Source organism: Sinocyclocheilus rhinocerous, unplaced genomic scaffold (genome assembly GCF_001515625.1).
Source record: "Sinocyclocheilus rhinocerous isolate Xijiao unplaced genomic scaffold, SAMN03320098_v1.1 scaffold461, whole genome shotgun sequence".
NCBI lineage: Eukaryota > Metazoa > Chordata > Actinopteri > Cypriniformes > Cyprinidae > Sinocyclocheilus > Sinocyclocheilus rhinocerous.
The window spans coordinates 60,678-81,499 of NW_015624123.1; the positions used below are offsets into that span (position 1 = coordinate 60,678).

General features: G+C 34.9%; 2 protein-coding genes across 3 annotated transcripts; one reads left to right on the top strand and one right to left on the bottom strand.

The window, feature by feature from the left end:
• Positions 1–6: 6 nt before the first annotated feature.
• slc29a4a (solute carrier family 29 member 4a) lies at positions 7–17,935 on the bottom strand. The gene is made up of 12 exons (XM_016549269.1): positions 17,884–17,935; positions 10,375–10,623; positions 7,951–8,174; positions 7,172–7,303; positions 6,229–6,342; positions 4,832–4,960; positions 4,628–4,702; positions 4,287–4,543; positions 1,943–2,066; positions 724–911; positions 386–626; positions 7–221 (listed from the first exon to the last, which is right to left on the bottom strand). The coding sequence occupies exons 3-12, from the start codon at positions 8,111–8,113 to the stop codon at positions 88–90; spliced, it is 1,557 nt and encodes a 518-aa protein (XP_016404755.1). The 5' UTR covers positions 8,114–8,174; positions 10,375–10,623; positions 17,884–17,935; the 3' UTR covers positions 7–87.
• Positions 17,936–18,681: 746 nt separating this feature from the next.
• Positions 18,682–20,229, top strand: LOC107737688 (ATP synthase subunit f, mitochondrial-like). 2 transcript variants are annotated; one of them, XM_016549284.1, is made up of 4 exons: positions 18,682–18,776; positions 19,659–19,766; positions 19,864–19,980; positions 20,084–20,229. In XM_016549284.1, exons 1-4 carry the CDS (start codon positions 18,761–18,763, stop codon positions 20,110–20,112), a joined length of 270 nt encoding a protein of 89 aa, XP_016404770.1. In that variant the 5' UTR covers positions 18,682–18,760; the 3' UTR covers positions 20,113–20,229. The 2 variants fall into 2 exon arrangements, with proteins under 2 accessions (XP_016404770.1, XP_016404764.1); XM_016549278.1 differs by having other exon boundaries at positions 18,746–18,800.
• Positions 20,230–20,822: the final 593 nt, after the last annotated feature.

Here is a 20,822-nt window from a genome sequence, read left to right on the forward strand (position 1 = left end):
GCGGAGTTGCTACACAGAGTGGCAAAGGTGCCACCTGACGAGATTGATGACAGGAACAGACGTGGTTTTTTGGCTTGGACTAGGGTACTAGTACCCCTGTGTAAAGTTATAGCCAGTCTCTGAGTGGAGGCTGGAGCCTGAAGCAGTAAAACTGTAGGCAGCATAGGCGACCACAGAGCCCAACATCAGTCCAGACATGTAGGACACAGTCATTATGTTCCCTGTGGGAAAACAAATCACATGAACTCAAGTTAATGACTGCATCTCTAGAGAAGAGATTATAAATGCATCCTTCTGAAGGTTTAGGCTTACATACAAGAACCTGTTCATCTGCATAGAGTTGTGCATGTATACTCTATGAATCTAAATGGGGTGATAGATTTACCTGCTAGTTCCCTCTGCTCAGGTGCCACCTTGCCTGCAGCATGAATCATGGGAACACTGCCAAAATAGCCATTAGTGACGCCCATGAGGAGAGAGAAGATGCAAGGCCATGCCGGGTGGCTGAAGGTGGGCTTCTGAGCCGGATACACACACATGATGAACAGAGGGATGAAAACTACTCGCACACACGAGCAGAAGAGAAGACGAGTCCCGTTCCATTCATACGGCACGGCTGCCACGATCTAGACACAAAGGAGAGACAAAGTTTGGTGTCAAATTACTTCAAAGAATGTAGAAGATGACATATAATCCGTAATGTCATAATGTCAGTGAACATACTTTGCCCACAAAGTCGGATATGTTGAAGATGGCCATGATCAGGATGGGCAGCCATTCCCCCAGTGTGACATTCCTGATCTCCGACTCCAGTCCAGGAAAAAGACACAGCGTGATGAAGTAAGTGACGGCAATAGACAGCATGTAGGTCCAGATCACACGGGCAACCACATATCGATGCAGGATCATGCCTGCAACAGATGGGGTCACTGCTTGATTAACCAATAACATGACTTTTTCAAAGAAATTAAAACTTTACTTCAGGAAGGATGCATCAAAAACAACATTAAAGACTTTCATACGGTTACAAAAAGTCAATTTCACATGAATGTGTTCTTTTGAAATTTCTACTCATCAAAGAAAAAGATGTATCGTGGGTTCCACAAACTGTTTTTGACACTGATAATAATGAGAAATATTTCTTGAGCAGCAAATCAGCATATCAGAATGATTTCTGAAGGATCATGTGACACTGAAGACTGGAGGAATGATTTCATTGTGTGATTTCATTTTCATATTATTGCGTATTATATATTTTTCATATTTACATATTATAGTTGCATTTTGTATATTTTTTAAATATGCACTGCGTATTATATTTTATATGTGTATATTATATAATTAATTAATAACTCAAACTTTTGAATGGCAATGTTCATACAAATACTTGATTATTAGGAATGCAAGGTAACTTATTATTTGAAAATAAACAAAGCACAATAATTTAATAATAATTATTTTATAAAATGTCATTGTGTGATTTCATTTTCATATAATTGTGTATTATATATTTTTTGTATTTATATATTATATAGTTGCATTTTGTATATTTTTTAAAATATATATTATGTATCTTATTTGTATATTATATAATTAGGCTAATAATAATAATACAATTTTCAACCTTAAACATTTGAATACAAATACTTGATTATTAGGAATGCATGGTAACTTATTATTATCTGAGAATAAACAAAGCACAAATGAAATAACATTATTAATGTATAATTTTGCAGATCTCATAATGGATATCTTTAGACAAAATTGTATAATTTTTGTATCGAAAATATCAACCATATCATCGGTTTTTGGCCATAACATGAAAATGATCACTGATTTATTGGTATCAGATAGAATTGTAATACTGATGCACTGCTAAATCATAATTTATTTGTTAATAAGGATTAATATAGAAAATACTGTATTATAAATGAGATCACACCTTTGATGCCTGGCCAGCTCTGTTTAATCTTTGGTTTGGGCACATCAAACCTTACGTAAGTGTTTCCTCCAGCAAAATCTGTGCAGCCGTCTTCAGCTGGGGAAGAGCCCACTGCGCCGTTACCCTTGAAAACAGACAGGACATCTGAACAATTCATACTGAATACATTATATATCCGTATAGCACAGTGGAGTGACTATCAATATTTTTTTTTCAGTTTAATACAGCAAAAACCTTGCATTTTTTGATGTAACAAAACAAAACAAAAAAATAGCACATCAGAAGCAGTGACCATATCAAGCAGGTCACTGTGACTTTGTGAGAGCGTGCAGTGCATTCAGATATCGTAATGCTTTTCTTGATGAACTAGCATTTCTGCAGGGCCTGCTTGAGGAGGGCCATTACTTGATTAAGTGTCTGGCTGAGCTAGTAAAACCACTCTCTTATTAATTTGCTGAGAATAAAACAAGAGCATTCGGGACTCACGGCAGCACAGACGGGGAACTGCTCAGTAGAAATACACCCTCAGAGTAAAGCTCCAGCATAAACTAGCATTCAATAAATAAAAAAATAAATAGGCAGCAATGAACAGTAAGAATCTTTACGATACAAAAATATCTCATTCTGAGGTATTTTGTCTTTGCTAGATTAAATTCCAGTCCTTAGTCCAAAAATCTTAAAGCAAATTGTACTGGATTGCTGATGGATTTTTTTTTTTCATCATAATTTAAATCTGAACCAATTCTAAATACCTCTAATGGACCCTCTTCACATTTTTAAAGTTCTCATAAGTTGGGTAAACTTCTATAGTGGGTAATTTTTCCCAATAGCATGATAGCATTTCTATGACTGTGGTAACCTTTGAATTTCTGGAAGAAGATGAAGAAATCTTGAGAGGAGGAACAGCTGAGTGCTTAGTCTGTCAGCCACAGGACAAACATGAGGCTTATCTGAAGTGCTCTCATATATTACTCCACCCAAACTGTCTGTGTCTGTGTCTGTGTGAGCACTTAAATCACGTTCTCCCTGTGTCCTTCTCAGGGCCGCTGAGAGCACTGACCGGCACAAATGAAATGGAGTTATGGGAGAATTTAGAGAGAAAACACAGCTGAGTATGCGTAACTAAAACAGCCTTTTCACAGTCCAGCTAAATGAAAGAGCTTTACAATTTGACATTCCAGTGAATTTCGTCACACATTTCCAACAGAGCGTGATAATGCTACAGATTTATTTAATTACAAATGGATTTCTAAACCATATAGCAGGAAGAAAAATGTTGTTTAATTTACACAGCATTTTTGAGGACTTTTGTCTAAATGTTGGGCTTGGCAACATAATGCAAAAGTATGAGACAGCTAGAGCACATTTACTATTCTAGACACCCTAATAACATATGACTGGGTAACTCGGTAACACTTTAGTATAGGGAACAATTCTCACTATTAACTAGTTGCTTATTAGCATGCCTATTATTAACATATTGGCTGTTTATTACTTATAAAGCACATATTCTGTATGACCATATTCTATATCCCTAATCCTACCCAATACCTAAACTTAACAACTATCTTACTAACTATTAATAAGCAGCAAATTAGGAATTTATTGAGGAAATATTGAGGCAAAAGTCATAGTTAATGGTTTGTTAATAGCGAGAATTGGGACCTTAAAATAAAGTGTGACCGGTAACTCTTGTACAGCTCGTCTTAGGAAGCTGAATTTCTATTTGGGATATTTTTCAGGTATAGATTTCATTGTTTTACCCTTGGTCCAGACTTTCAATATTAGAATAATTAGTGTACTTGATTACGAGGAGACAATGGCATGGAAGAGCATGCTTAAAATGAAAATTCACGGAAGTGTATTACTATTTATATAAAATATCTACATATTATTTGTGTATTATATATTTTTCATATTTATATATTGTATAATTGCATTTTTATATTTTTTAGAACTAGATTAATTATGGATTATATATTTTATATTTGCATATTATATAATTAACAATAATAATGTTTAATAAATACAATAATATTTATATAATTATATTTATATTGTGCATCATTGCAAATCAAGCTGTAATTTTGTCAAATTATGCAAAAAGAGAGAAATTGATATTTAACTGTATGCATCCGAATTCATGAAATACTTTCTTTCTTATTCTGCCGAACACATTTTACACACAAGATATTTTAAAAGATTGTTGATATTTTTGAAACGATGAGAAAATGACATTTGTTTCTTCAGAAAAATGATGGAATCACTATTGGAGAAAGGCCATAAATAGTTTCATAATGATATGCCCTTCTCACATTTGGCATGCAAAACTTACAAATCTTACTTCTTCCGTAAGGACATCATGGTGGACCTGGTACTGGGTCCCGTTTTGTGAGTGGTCTTTGGCGTGGGACAGGCCCTGTCGTGCCAGACTCGTGTAGTACTGGACAAAGCGTGTCCTTCGCACCAGGACGTGCAGGACAAAACACAGTAGCACCATACAGATGGAAATGATGAAGAAGATGATGGTGTTCTTCCTCTCGTTTTTGATCAATAGTTTGGTGAAGATACGACTGAGTGAAATGATCACTCCTGCCGTGCCTATACAGAAAAAAACAAAAAGAATGAGAATCTTGTTTTTTGCATTTTACCCAAACATCATGGATTTTCATGACCGCATCTTACTCTCTCCGGTCATCACACCCTGTGTGTAGCGCTTGGGAAGCATCCCCATGTATCCATAGAAACTGGACTGCTGTACTGGAGACACAATAGGATGAAAAACTGTTATGGCTGGAAATGGTTGACAACACAATGTGAGCCTGAAAGTCACTCCCAACACGCGTCTGCGTTCATGATGGCTTTGGAAAGAAAAGTATCAACAAATACCTGTGCATCCAAAGGCCACAGTACCCATAGACATCAGATTGATGACGTACGACTGCTTCGTGGTGAACCTCTCCAGCCACACATCAAAAATGGTGACAAAAAGCAGAGGTCCAAGTGCAAAGAAGTAACCTACAAGAGGTGAACTTGGATGTAAACAAATTTTAGATATCATAACTAAAGGCTGAAATACACTACACGACTTTTAAAATCTAAACAGATTTTAAAACACTGGGCATCATACACTAACAGACTTTGTAAGTAGTGACAGAGGAAAACTGGCCATCATACACTAAACGACTGAGGATCACACAATAGCAGACTTTGAAGTTGTTCCGATCACAACAAACTTGCACAGAAACGTGCGCCTTGTTGCTAGGAGACGCATGACAAATGAAAACAATATGCGTTCTAAAATCGGCTGCAAATATCAAACATGTTTGATATCCTCTGACTGGATGGAATCAAAGCCTGAAGCTAAAAAATCAGAGTCTGTGACTATCCTACACTATGTGATTTTCTATGAAATCTGTCAACTCTAATCTGCAGACTGACACTGACTTCTGGCAACTAGCGTTGACTTGTCAAAACAGTATTCCAGCCTTAATAAATAATCTATGCACTAAAAAAAAAGTCTGCAGGACTGGTGTAGGATTTACTTTGAAACAATTTTCACTCAAAAATGACTAGTAAATTTCACAAATAATTAGAAAGAAATTAAAAGTAACACTGAATTAAACATGATATTTTTAAGTATAAAGACTGAAATAGTATTTTCTTTTGAAAAAAAAAAAAAAAGTGTGTTTGCAAACAACATCATAATATTTGATTATATTATAGAATTTGATTTGTTTTTGGAGGGTTTTGGAAGGTATAATTTTCCCTAAAATCATTTACTCACCCTCATGTCGTTCACCCTCATGACATTTTCTTCTATGGACATAAAAGAAGAGAGTTTATAAAATGTCTTAGTGTTTCGGTCCATATAATATACCACTGAATAACACTGTACTGAAAACATATTTGGAATGATTATCTTTTCCACAGACGAAAGAAAGTCATACAGGTCAGCATGAGGGTGAGTAAATGATGGCAGAATTGTTATTTTTGGGTGAAGCGTTAAATTGACATATTTTTCCGTTTGCTTGGGTTGTGTGTGTTTTTGTGTGTCATCAGTCAATCGGTATTGTCGTGGTGTAATTTCCCTGTGTTTATCTGCTGTTTGGGTTATATGTAAGCCGTCTTCTTATTCAGCAGTATTTGGTGAGGGTTATTCCTCAGGTTGAGATGAGTGATGCAGCTGTCAGACTGGCTCCTCCCTCTCCCCTCAGGTCAATCAGCGGCCTCCTCCCCCATCCCTTTGTGCTGTCTGTCTGCTCTAAATAAACACACTCACTCACCCACAGTGATCCTGGTGTGCAGGCTCAGCATCTCCACCAGGACATTGTTTAGGATCACAGCCACTAGGGCCACAAGTATATATGTTAAACCCATGTCAAACACAATGGATGTTCCTGAAAGACACAGAAGACAAAAAGGAAATGACCTCGAAGTTTACTGCATTTTTTTCTTACTATCATACAGGAACCATATGCTCAATCAAACTGATTGTTTTGACATTTTTCATACAAACACAAATGTCAAAACTGATTATCTTTATACAATGAAAGTGCATGATGATCACTGGTCAAAAAAAAAAAAAAGTTTCTTGAGCACGAAGTCACCCAATTAGAATGATTTCTGAATTTTTTCAAATATATTAAAATACAAAACTGCTATTAAATTGTATAAGTATTTCAAAATATTATTCATTATAGCCTACATATATATATAGTATATATTTGCTTTTGATAAAAAATGCAGCCTTGATGAGCATAAGAGACATCTTTAAAAATATATATACATATATAAATATATATAATACATGTAAAAAAATAACATTATAATGAGCAATTCACCATGAAAACACAAGTATAACATGTTTTAAAACTCACGATCGTTAACATAAATTGTACTAATATTTTACTAATATTTCAAAATATTATTCTTTATACTGAATTTTTGATCAAATAAATGCAGCCTTGATGAGCATAAGAGACATCTTTAAAAGCATTATCTATCTATCTATCTATCTCTCTCTCTCTCTCTCTCTCTCTCTCTCTATATATATATATATATATACATATCAAAATACAACATTTTAATGAGCAATTCTGGCAAGCACCATGAATACACAAGTATAAATTTTTTTTTAAAACTCACAATCTTTAACAGATATTTCAACCATAATTTGTTTCATGTAAATGCTACTGAAAATGTAGATCCATAAATATAATGGAGTACCTTCAAATTTATGATGCAGGTAGTCAACATCTGTAATGAAGCTATTGTAAGGCAGCAGGAAGCCCACTCCAGCCAGGAGCATGGCAAAATAGATCCCATGGTAACGGTCATCTGGAATAGGTTCTTCAAACGCTACGCACAGAAATCACACGCATTTGTATTCACAAACGAGTGAGAGTTATAAACAAAAGTCCTGTCTGTGTTGTATTTGTATGACATTTCAAAATATGTGCGTTCTAAATATTTGTCTCTCAGCCAGTGTGCTGTCTCTTTGAAGTATATTTATGCATACGTATGAGACATTTGACATTTTGCTCTCTCGCTCTCTCTCTCTTTCTGGATGAGGAACTGATTGATGGAAGCACTTCTGTTCCTCTTGCTGGCTTCCTAATGTTTATACAGCTTTAGTCCTTTAACACTGCATGCCTAATTTAAGAGATGGAAGAAATGAAATCATGACTAAAAATGTAAAACGTATATTTGACCAAAAGTAGAATATATCTATATACTTAGCTAGCCTAGCAAACTCTAAAGATCAATGTGTATGTTCTCCTACTCCACTGATTTAATAAGCATGACCTTTGTAACCAGGCAACATGAGGGGACAGCAGACTCTCCAGCTAACATGATTACACATAGCTAGTACATGCCAAGTATTGTAACCTTTTAAACTAAAATCTGTATTATTACACATTGTACGAGCACAACACATATGAAATAGTGACTCAAATGACATTTTGTAGTTACATTGAGGCACATCATATGCAGCAGAGACTCACCAGGTTCTGAAAGGGCCAGCACTCCTTTATCTGAGATGTCTTTCACCTGACAGTCCTCTTCCTCCAGCTGATAGCTCTCGAAACTGAAGCTCATCACCACATTGCCCTCGGGAGTCTGGCCAGGGGTGGCCTGTTTACGTCTCTCTACTCCTTTTGAGCCCATAGTCCCTCTTTTGGCCTGGAATATCTGAAAAGGCCTTCTTCAACAGTGTCAGAAATGTGATCTGTAAGAGGATGAAAATAAAGAATGTGTGTGTAAGCAACTTACAAAACAGATTAGATGCAACACATTACATTTAAAATATCCTGATAATCAACCTCAAACGTTAAAGTGTAGTTAAGATGTTTCATTTTTAAGTGTTGTCATCACAGAAGAAAAACATTTTAATGTATACACTACCAGTCAAAATATATTCCACAAAAATATTAAGCAACAAATCAGCATATTAGAATGATTTCTGAAGGATCATGTGACACTGAAGCTTTGCAATAATTTAAAATAATTGTTTTAAATACAATTATTTTATTTAAATAAAAATAATGGTTACGGTTTATTTTTAAGTTGTCCTTGTTACAGTGTAATTATACATTTAAGTACTGAGGAATATTAATTATACATGTACTTACTATATGGTTAGGGTTTGACTTAGGGTTACTTGCATTTAATTATGCATAATCTATTGTTATTATAATAGTAATAAGTACAAGTAACATGTGTAACAAGGACACCGTAAAATAAAGTGTTACCAAAATAATTTTTATTTTAAATATATATCATTTACATTTCATATTATTAAAATATATTCATGATTATTTAAATTGAGCATTTCTTAATATAGTTTCAAATCAATAACACCGTTATTATCGTAATCACGTGAGATAATGACAGTCTTAACAATCTTAAACAGATATTTCCATGTAAGTCTATTTTATGTTTTAATTTGCATGCATCTCTGATGTTCATAAAGTTCAATTCACTCACTATTAGCATTATGGCAAATTTGAGTTTTTCATATTAGTTCACTGAGATGAAAGGGGCCTGTGATGTCAAATTGGCTCTAGTGACTGAACAGTGAAGTGTAATAAAAGCATGCGAAGAGCAGCCTCAAGTCACTTTCTGTTAAATCAGCCGTGCCATGTGACATTTCACTTTTGGCTATATGCTCTATGCCTTTGTGCAAGCAATGTTCTTTTTTTACTTTATTTGCATACGTATACGTGTGCATCATTGGTAATGTATTGTCAAGGGATATATTGCATCCCTGTGTGATCTATTTTAGGAAAGAGCAATCAGACAATCTAAAATAAATCTATATTCTTAATGCAAATCAGGTGCTTCCAGCGAGAAGAGCCTTAGCCAAGATGCCACTGTTGGACATGTTATTGAAATTTTCCTCATCTTGGAAATCTGCCAATGCGTCCTTTGAAGAGGCTGGGGCTGGCAATGCACGACTGGTTCAAAAGAAAAGCAATCTTTGATATCAGTGTTACGTCACTGACTAGAGAGTTGTCGGGCACATTTTGTGCATCCGACCTTGTTGCATTGTGATGATTAAAACCAAATGGAATAGTTAATTTGTTTGTAACCAAACACAAAGACATACTGTACAACAACATATTCACAAAGCTGTCATGTAGCCCATATTATCATAGTGGCTGATGTTGTTTAACTAAGAAACTGTATGTAAACAGTGCTGAGACATGGAAGTAAAAGGCACACCTGCTGAACCATGAACTGTCAGATGTGTCACTCATTTTATTGTTTATGTAGGCCTACAGCCATTTCCTATAGATTGTCATTATAATGTGCACTAGAACGAAAGTAAATATAGCCTATTTCAAATATATTATATAATATAATAACATGTATAAAGGCTTTCTAAAATGATGCAGAGAGCCAATGATACAGAAGAATGGCTGATGAATGCAGATGAAGGATGTAAGACGAACAATAAGAGGACCTGATAGTGCCGTTGTGTGTTTAACATAAACTAAAAGTATACATTTCTGTGGAAAATGTTAGTGAAAAAACAAGACGCTGTAAGACGGAATAAGTCTAAATCCAAATGATGTGCGAAAACTTTCGTTTGAAAAAAATAAACAAACTAATCATGCGCTTCGCTACATAAGCCTACTAGTATATTGAATTAGCAGTAAGCCGAAAAGCAGCTGTATACATATCAGCACGCTTTTTAGAGGGAATTTAATCACTTTCTTCTTTTCAAAACACACCATCCCTGCGAGAAAATGTCACGTAATGTTATCTGCTGCAGGCTGCTTTGTTGTTCTCACTGGACTTGTTATAGCTAGTCATACGATCAAATCGCAGCATATATTTCCATTATTCATCTAGCAGCGCTCATGCATCATTTTAAAGAGACAAAAGCGATACAGTCATCCGAAAGACAACAGGTTAAATCTTACCCCGAACAATTAAATGCGTCTTTCCTCCCTTATTCGCATGTTACTCCGGGTAACCACAAGCCTTCTTTACATATAAAGCATTTTCATCATTGGTGCGGTGTTGTTTGGGTTCTCTGGTGTAAATATCCTCCTGCACAAGGTGAAGAGGCACAGAGCCGCTGTCATTCTCCCTCCCTCCCACACAGCGAGCGAGTTTGCAGCGGTCTGAAGCCTCCAGCTGTCTGCCAAGGCAACCCGCTTTCATTATCGCTTTAAAGGAAACCTGCAAACCTAAAACAAATAGTTACATAGGCCTAGACATGGAATACTTAATTCTGATTGGTCAGTTGCGGAATTCAGCTTTCGTTATTTCGGAATGTTAAATAAAATAAAGTTGAACAAAAGTAGCCTAAAGGCTTTTACATTGTTATGAATATCTCTATTTCACATGTTGCTCTTTTGAACTTTTATTCATCACAGAAACTTGAAAAATATCACTGTTTCTATAAAAAATTAAGCAGCACAACTGTTTTCAACATTAATAATAATCATTTCTTGAGCAGCAAATCAGCATATTATTACAATGATTTCTGAAGAATCACGTGACACTGAAGACTGGAGTAATGATGCTGAACAATTTCAGCTTTGCCATCACAGGAATAAATTACATTTATAATATATTCAAATAGAAAACTGTTATTTTAAATTGTAATAATATATCACAATAATACTGATTTTATTTTGATCCAAATAAATGCAGCTTCGGTGAGAATAAGAGACATCTGTCAAAAAACATAAAAATATCTTACTGACCCCAATATGCATTCTAGGGATTTGTGATTGGCATTGTGGTCTGTGGTCTGATTTAAGAGATGAATAAACTCTAAGCACTGCATGCACCATCGTTATTTGATCTATTACATTAGTCTCAATCAATACCTTTTGGAAAAAATCATACATTGGCTACAGATTGGAACAAGTGGAATCCTGTGCAAACATTTGTAGAAGTTGGTTCATTTTGTCATTATTAAAACTTCTTGACATCTTTTGGATAATCAGTACGTTGTACACCTCAATACATGGTTGGGCAGCATTGAGCTTTGAACTTGATTTTGCATTAGATGTCCAGACAGCATTCTTGGGAAATATCAAAGCTCAATAGCGACTCTCAATGAGGAAGGAGCATATGATAGAATGCTTTATTTGCGTTTCAGAGAAATCAATGGGACACCTTTGCATTTTGAATGTACATAATGCTGCTGTTATATATCTGGCATCACTTATAGAGTGAGAAGGCAACAAAAACAAGGTGAACATGCAGTGTTCATCTTTCAAATTACCTGCCATGGCAACAATGCCCTATAAAGGGTCCTCTGTGTGAGGGAGCAATGGACTTTCTGTTTCCTATTTATGATAAATAGCATATCACACACTCATTCTGTAACTAAGAAAAGGTCAGCTTTATGCTTTTCTTTTGAGGCATTCTATTCAATCAATATTAAGAAAGGTCACCAAATATAGACATCAGGATGCTTTATTATTTAGCATTTACCAATGAGAAAAAATAAATACACGTTGTGCATGGCTGAGCGCAGAAATATTTCATCCCAATCTAATTTAGAAACGGAACTGGAAAATCATGTTTTTATGTGTTAGTAATGAATCCCTTGATGATGTTCCACTTTTATTTGCACTTATTCATCAATTAGCATAGTTTTTGACTGATCACTTCCCACTTATATTTTGCTGTGCCGGTTAGTGTAATAAGAAACTATTGGTCATTATACAACTATTTTTTCTAGCTCTGCCATTCAACAATGTAAGGTTGCTATCTTGTTTCCGTTCAGAATGATTGATTTAAGATATCTTGTATCTAAAAAAAATAAATAAATAACGTATGGCCAATGTTCTGTTTGGCTGATTGATACTGATGAAGAAGCAAATCAATATCATTCAATCGATGAATCATCAGTTTATATATTTGTTTTCGCAGCAGCATTTCTAAGCCCAAGGAACTGGCAAAATGAATCCTTCTTGCATGAGTTAAATGAGTCCGTTCTTTGTCTGGATGTTCTATTTACCCAGTGGGAATTTAATTTCCTTCCCAATGTCATTTCCCCAGAAGGCCTCTGTGCGTGTTCAGAAAGCTGACTGGGCTGTTTCATTACCTCCTCTATCACCTGCTCTGTTTTGCTATACTGTGCGGATACAAAATGGCTCAAAGGCATTTGCCCAATGGCATTCCGAAAATTTTGAGCCAAATGGTAATAGCAGTCTTTACCATTTGTGTGTGTAATTTGACAGGATGGATGTTATGTGTATATTTTACATATTATATTTAAGATGTCTATTTCAGTTTTTTTCCCCCATCAAATCCCTGGCATAACAATCTTGTAAAGGCTTTAAATCATATTAAAACAAGTCATTCATAGTCAAATCCACATTCTCATACTCACCCAGTGTATTATTGACATAAAGATATATATAGTGTTTATAATTCCTGACATAATTATCTGTCAAGTATGTACAAGTGCACTCAGTATTTTGTCCTCATTAAAAGGTTTTATGTGACCCTGGAGCACAAAACCAGTCTTAAAGGGATAGTTCACCCAAAAATGAAAATTTGATGTTTATCTGCTTACCCCCAGGGCATCCAAGATGTAGGTGACTTTGTTTCTTCAGTAGAACACATATGATGATTTTTAACTCCAGCCGTTGCAGTCTATCAGTCGTATAATGCATGGCAATGGTAACAAAATCTATGAGAGTAAAAAAAAACATGCACAGTCAAATTTAAATTTTTGGGTGAACTATCCTTTTAAGTCGCTGGGGTATATTTGTAGCCAAAAATACATTGTATGGGTCAAAATTATTGATTTTTCTTTTATGCCAAAAATCATTAGGATATTAAGTAAACATTATGTTCCATGAAGATATTTTGTAAATTTCCTACTGTAATTTATTATTAGTTATATGCATTGCTAAGAACTTCATTTGGACAACTTTAAAGGCGATTTTCTCAATATTTAGATATTTTTGTACCCTCAGATTCCAGATTTTCAAATAGTTGTATCTCGGCCAAATATTGTCCTATCATAACAAACCATATATCAATGGAAAGCTTATTTATTCAGCTTTCAGATAGTATAAATCTCAATTTCGAAAAATGTACCCTTATTATTACCCTTGACTGGTTTTGTGGTCCAGGGTCACAAATAAAATAAATAATAACAAAAGACAGGATTACCAAAAACACTTTAGCTGACAAGGTCCTGAGATTATCTATGAGCCTTCCAGTTGAGTTTTGAGTTTGAGTTGATCTCTTTTTATTCAGTTAAGTGCTACTTAAGGGCTGCTGTTTCAGCATATGTTGCTGCGGGAGACGAGTGATAAACCAAATCATGCAGGAACAAGTTCCAGACCTGCTGGAGAGTAATGAGATATGGCTCAAACACTGGCCTATCATTAATCGTGTCTACTGCTGGGATTTGTAGCATATCGTCAGCTACATACTTCCTTGACAAACTGGAGGAAATGTCCTCATAACATGCTGTGGAGCAACCGCTATAATAAATCAATGCAAGTTTTAAAGATTCAAGTTGTTATTCCAAACATTATTCAGTAAGAATACTAAGCACAAACCCCAAATATAGTGCAAATGTAATGGATGAATTATGAAGCTGAAATGCAGATGTAAATCTGATATATAAGCAGCGCTTGAATGTGTGTGAGTAACTGTTTACATAAAGTGAAATAAATGAAGAAATAAGAAATTGAATCTGTTCCTAGACCTAACAGGGATCATTCTCAGAACTTTGGCTAACATTCCAGCCAAATTTAGTTCAAAGTTATCTGATCTTTAATAATGTTAGCACAAAACACCATTTATACATCATTCATGGAACCCTTTTTATTTTTTTCTGAAACATTGTAGTTGGACGTCTGACTAACATTTTTAAATGTTACTTGTTTTAGAATGTTTAGAGAACATTCAAGAGTAAAATTGTTGCAATGGTTGCAAACGGATAAAAAGTAATGAACATTCACATAACCAAGAACTTTTTTTTTTAAAACATTAAAAATACTGGACATTTTGAACGGTCAGAGAACATTCAGAAATAACATTTTCATAATGTAATGATGAAATACATTCTTACATATTTTTGTCAGCTGGGATAGTGCCTTCTGAGCATCTAATAGTCTTATTTGCAATGCATTCTGAACTGCTTTTAACTGCAACTTTATTTCATGATTTTGAAACATGTCATGCAATTGTGATTTGGTATCTCATATTTGCTTTATTATGTCTCATTATCTAAACATTAAATCTCATTATGATATCAGGAGGTGGTCTCCAAACAGGCCTGTGCCCCAGGGCCTCGCAGGACCATAATCCATCCTGGATGGATGTGAACAGTGTATGCAAGCTGACTTCAACAGAACAGCATAAACACTGCAGGGAATTACAATGTTGGTTGAATTGAAATCATTTTCCTAGAATTGGAATTAGGTATGAGGGTGTTAAGGAGTCTAACAGCCTCAGGGAAAATGTTTCAGAGTCTAATAGAGTTAGTCTGTGTACTATAATATCATTTGTGAGATTGTGGGAGGGTGATGAGTTTAAAGGAGGTGGCGTTTATTGTACCGTAGGCCTTGTGCATGCAATATTTGTAGTAGAAGTCTTTATAACAATTATTTTCTGTATATGTAATGAGATTGGATATTGTAAATTAAAATCATTATGCTATACATGTTAATTCCCATCATGACAGTTATTGCAGATATGAATGTATAATGCAAAACATAATAGCCTCTCGTCTCTGCCAGACAGATTTTTGATATATTGTCAAAAGCAATTTGCTTGTGAGGCATACAATGCGGAAGAATTTCTTGGACACACTTCAAGGCCTTAACTTTATTAATACAATCAGTGTAAACTGATCTTCCTTGACTGCTCTTATAAGATTAAAAACAAGGGCTGTGTTCTGAATGCACACTAAATGCTGCACTCTATGCCCTGTATTTTGCTTTTTTTTTTTAAATAGTGAATTCAACAGTATTATTTCACAATTTTTGTCATTTTGCATGTATAATTAAGCAAGTTGAGTTCTTCAAAATAAAATGGGTTATTGTGCATTTTGAATCAAATTGCGTAGAGATACCTTTACATTTGTATTTACATTTGGCAGTCTAAATAATTCTTAAGAAAGAGTTGTTCAAAATTATTACTATTATAGTTAACTAAATCGAAAACCATAAAAAAAATGTTAACTAAAATAAAAAATACAAAAATAAAAACGAAACATATTTTATTTCAGCTAGTTGCCAAAGCAACATTTCTCATTTTGATTTTGTTTAACTACTGTGTACTAAAATAACTAAAACTGAAATAAAATCTATTCAGACACATTTAAAACAAATCTAAAACTAATAAAAATGACAGAATCACACAACAAAATTAGCACAACTGTAACTAATGTTAAATTCAAATAGAATATCTAAAAATAAAAACTAATTCAAAATATAAAAATAAAACTATGATACTAAAATAATGCTAGATATTACTTGTGGTTCAACCATCAAAGGGCAGGTCAAGTTAAGTGCATTGCATTGTGGGATACAGTACTTCATGCAGTAAGTTATTATACTGCTTGTTTAGTAGGTCATCTGGCATCCTATTTATAAAGAAAACATACTAGTATACATACTATATGATGCAGAAATAGTATGAGTAGTATTCAATATGGAACACAGGCAAATAATTAAATAAAAAAGCAGCCGTTTTATTGCATTAAAAAAAGAACAAAACATGTATAAGTCAAGGAAGGAAAGACGGAATCCACTGGCACACAGGGAATTTAAATATTCTCTATCCTTCACACGGCAGATAAATGAGCTTGAACAATAACTTTCTTTGCATTACATCATTTTCCTAATTACGAGGATTATTAACATTCAATTAGAGTGTGGAATTGAGATTGGCCTGATCTTCCGTCTGTTAGCAGACATTATGGATGAAACCTGGTTCTCTGAAAACATAGATTAGAAATAATATTATTATAAAATGTGATAACCCCACTATCATATGTCCTACAGCAATGAAAGAATACAATTTGCGGAGTAAACATATGGCCAGTGAAAATCAGAGCAGATATGTGAATAATGAAGATCAATATAACGTAACTGCACGCTGGACCGTATAACTCCTGAAAGACTATGAACTGATGTCTCCTTTGATGTGCCTGCTGCACCATCTTAATTAAAATCTCAAAATTAGAATTCTGCCTGGGATTTTTAGGGCAGAGCGGAGTAATGAATAGCACTTATGCCTTTGACCTCCTGTCTAATGCATCTACCACAGTGAACCAGGCAGCTGTGTGTCTCTCGCACGTTCTAATGAGATCACCATGCCAGCCTCTTCTCTTTCTCATTTATTTAATGTTACAGAATAGTGTGATTTGCACCAGCAGTTTGATTGTAAAAAATACCTACCATTTATTTGTTGTAGCCTATAATGATTCTCCCTAATAAATGCACATATAGTCATTTTGGTTACGCAGACTACATGTCAGACTCCTTGTGCAAACAAAAATCTCACTGGAATATTACAATTAATGGCAAAATTAATGTTTGGAAATGTAAACGGATATTTCCTTACTGACACACCACAGCAAAAGATAGAAATAACAGACTTAAAAACATTTTTTTGCTGATGAAAATACTAGTCTTCTAATAATTTTGGCCACCACTGTATGTTGTATGGAATATTGGTTATTGTATAGAACAAATCTGGCCCACGAGATCCACTTTCCTGCAGAGTTTAGCTCTAACCCTAATCAAACACACCTGAGCAATGTCTTCAGGATCACTGGAAAATCACAGGTAGGTGAGTTTGATCAGGGTTGGAGCTAAACTCTGCAGCGCATTGGCCCTCCAGGGCAAGATTTGAGGAACCCTGGTATAGAATATATACAGTTTATATACACTGTAAATACATTATCTAAGATATCTACCTATCCACTCAAAGGCTTTCAGTTGCCAATACAGCTTTTGGATTTCAGCCATATGTAAAGATCTATGTGCTCCTAAATGCAAATGGCAGTAGAAAAGACTTGGTTTAAGGTTTACTCTGGGCCTTCAATTAAGCAAAGAGCCTGTAAAAACTGATGCTGTTTTTGTCATCTGTACTGTATGACTTTGAAAACTTCGGAAAAATAATCCTGACAGCAGCTGAATCATCACACTTTGCAAAGCTGCAGAATTTTATCTAAAGGCACTGGCCTATAGACATCCCAAAAACATTTACCTAATTTTGCAACAATCAATTCAATGACTAAAAGAAGGATGTTTGTCTGCTGCTCAGAGAAGGTGATGTTTTACCACAAACCACATAAAAATCCATAAACATTTTTTCGCTTGTTAAATTTCTCTCTAGCAAACAAAACAGCAAACAACGTTATGATCTGCATCATGTAAAGACGAATGCAAATGTTCACATTATTAAAAAATGTCTTTATTTTGATTACTTACCACAAAGAACATGCTTTACCACCAGAAAGATGAAGTGTTGTGATGCATTTACAGGTGCATCTCAATAAATTAGAATGTCGTGGAAAAGTTCATTTATTTCAGTAATTCAACTCAAATTGTGAAACTCGTGTATTAAATAAATTCAGTGCACACAGACTGAAGTAGTTTAGTTTAGTTGAAGTAGTTGTTTTGAGCTGATTAGCTGATTGGCATGTCACCATATTCTAATTTGTTGAGATAGTGAATTGGTGGGTTTTTGTTAAATGTGAGCCAAAATCATCACAATTAAAAGAACCAAAGACTTAAACTACTTCAGTCTGTGTGCATTGAATTTATTTAATACACGAGTTTCACAATTTGAGTTGAATTACTGAAATAAATGAACTTTTCCACGACATTCTAATTTATTGAGATGCACCTGTACCTCATGTCTGTTTTACCAGCAAATCTGTGTGTATGCAGTAAATGTCTCCCTCCAGTGGTACCAGCGTATACAGTTAAAAAGATTGAGAAATAAAAAAAATAAAAAAAAAATAAAAAAATAATAAAAACAAACTTTCTGGTTGTGTTTTAGATGCAGAGATCGTTTTTATACTTAACAGTTTCATTACCAATTGCACGAAAACGTAGTAGTATTTTTAGCGTATTTGCTCTTGTGTAGCCCTGTATGGAACTTTGCTAAAAGTAATAGGTGATTAAACAGATAAAACAAATTAAACATGTTTTTCTGTTTCTGTCCATAGATATCAAAGCCAAATAGCAGTATCCGGTGGTCACGTGATTTATAAGCCCCGCCCCCACACTTTGCTCGTTGACGTCACTCTATTTCACTCCCAGCGTCCACCGCGGCAGCCATCATCTTGAAGTTCAGAGCAAGATGGCGGATAAACCAGGTATGGTTGAATGGGACATGCATAGTTGAGTATATTTGACTGTTGGATAGGAAAGCTTTACATGAATCGCACTCTGTTATGTATCTCTGTGTCTGAAGGCATGCATGGAGTGGATGTCTGTTGTGTGGTTTGTGCGCAGCGCCGCTCAAGGCCCCGATGCGGGCAGACGCCAGTCATGTCAAGGACTTTCAGTAACATTGGCCGCACTGGCTTTCCGATTACATTAATGACTTAACATAATGTTCAGGACATGCAAATTCCTCTGTAGTGTTTTGTGAGATATTCGTTAAGTGAAGCGTGCTGGTCAGTTAATGATACAAAACTAGTCTGTAGTGAACTACTTGCCTGACAGCTTCCATTCAAGAGTAATGACTCGTTTATAGCAACTAAATGTTTAATTTTGTAGGTTAACAATATTGTCATTGTGCTGTAAGTCTCCAGGATATGACCAAATAATTTTAGTAACCATATAGTAAAAATAGTAACCATAAATACAATAAATATTTTGCCATGGAAGTGTTTTTGCAAAAAATTATAGTTCTTTTATCTGTATACACCATGGCACTCAATAGTTAACAAATAATACTGTCCTAGTACTGAAAATTATTCTAATATATGCCAAAAGCAAACGAACATAACACCATGGTGCATTTCGTGTCTGTTTGATCTTTTTGGGCTGATTTGAAACAAGTGCATTTTTCATAAGCTTGACATTCTTTACCTTTCTAACCAATGCATACAGCTATTATTTTTGCTTTTTTTAGCAAACTAGTTCTGTTTCATTTGAATGCACAGGAGAACTGGCTTACTGATTATCAAATAAAACCCAGTGAAATGTCTTTATCTGTATAAGCGTGTTTATTTAATGCATTTTTCCCCTAGTGGCCCTGGCCCAGAAGAGGCTTATGGACATCAAGCTCGGACAGCTGCCATCGTGGCTGGGAACAAGAGACTTCACCCCAAATGGACTTCTTGGTAGTGTTCGTGGAGGTAACGACCAGTGTATTCAATATTAGAAAAGCGTCTTTGATCAGTATTGTAATCATTTCTGTTGTATAATATTTTCCCCAATCAAAACTTCTTTTAGGATATGAGAGATATTTCAACAAGTACATCAATGTGAAGAAAGGTGGGATTGGTGGAGTTGCCATGTTCCTCGCTGGTTACGTTGCCCTGAGCTACCTCTGGGAATACGATCACATCAGTAAGTACAAACTCAGTGTATTAAAGAATCAGTAGTAGCGTGTCCTTCACTGTTGTACTGTTGTCTGAATTTAGTGTCACTGAGGAAGTGTTTTCTTGTCCAGAGCACGACAGGTGGAGGAAGTACCACTGAAAGCCACTGGACCACCAGGCCACTCAAATCTTCTGCCTGCGGCAGTGTGATCATCACACATCTCAGCTTTCTCTGTTTGTGACTGTTGTGACCAAGAATAAAATGAAATCTATTTAATTTGGACTCTTTATTCAAAGCATACAAAATGTTGGCTGTATGTATAAGAGCTTGATTATTATTATTCATATTTCTTGTGATGAATTAAACATGTATTAAATTGATTGGGGTTTAATACAGTTTTTGTATTTTTGTACGTCATTACTCAAGCATTAGGATGGTTTCACTTGTTTTAAAACCGATTCAGTAATCAGTAAACAAGGTGGTCAGTAACACTGCAGCCCAGATTACTAAGGAAAATGGAGGAAGTCTTTATTCAGGCAAAAGCTAAAACCACATGAATAGTTGATATGTGCTACTTGTAATGTTTATAAATGTAGATAAACATGTCCAAGATAATGGTTTCATAAATCCAGTAAATCTTTATTGTAAGAAGTACAACAACCCAACAATCAGTTTCATTTCATATAAACCAGTATCTTGATGGACTACAAAGTGGTGTCCTTTCTGCCTCCAATTTTGGTTGTTAATTGACAACATTTTCTCTAAAAACATACTTTGCTCTAATTTCAGCATTGCTTTAAAGTTTAAGCAATCAAGATGTTTGTTGCTCCAATACAAAGGTTTCATGTGAAAGTAAAACCAAAATCTAT

Coding starts and splice junctions, on each gene's coding strand:
- slc29a4a (XM_016549269.1), bottom strand. CDS start 8,113: ATGGGCTCAAAAGGAGTAGAGAGACGTAAACAGGCCACCCCTGGCCAG. Junction 4,703..4,831: donor TGTGGCCTTTGGATGCACAG/GTATTTGTTGAT, acceptor TTGTGTCTCCAG/TACAGCAGTCCAGTTTCTAT. Junction 2,067..4,286: donor ATGATGTCCTTACGGAAGAA/GTAAGATTTGTA, acceptor TCTGTTTTCAAG/GGTAACGGCGCAGTGGGCTC.
- LOC107737688 (XM_016549278.1), top strand. CDS start 18,761: ATGGCGGATAAACCAGGTATGGTTGAATGGGACATGCATA. Junction 19,767..19,863: donor TCTTGGTAGTGTTCGTGGAG/GTAACGACCAGT, acceptor AACTTCTTTTAG/GATATGAGAGATATTTCAAC. Junction 19,981..20,083: donor CTGGGAATACGATCACATCA/GTAAGTACAAAC, acceptor TTTCTTGTCCAG/AGCACGACAGGTGGAGGAAG.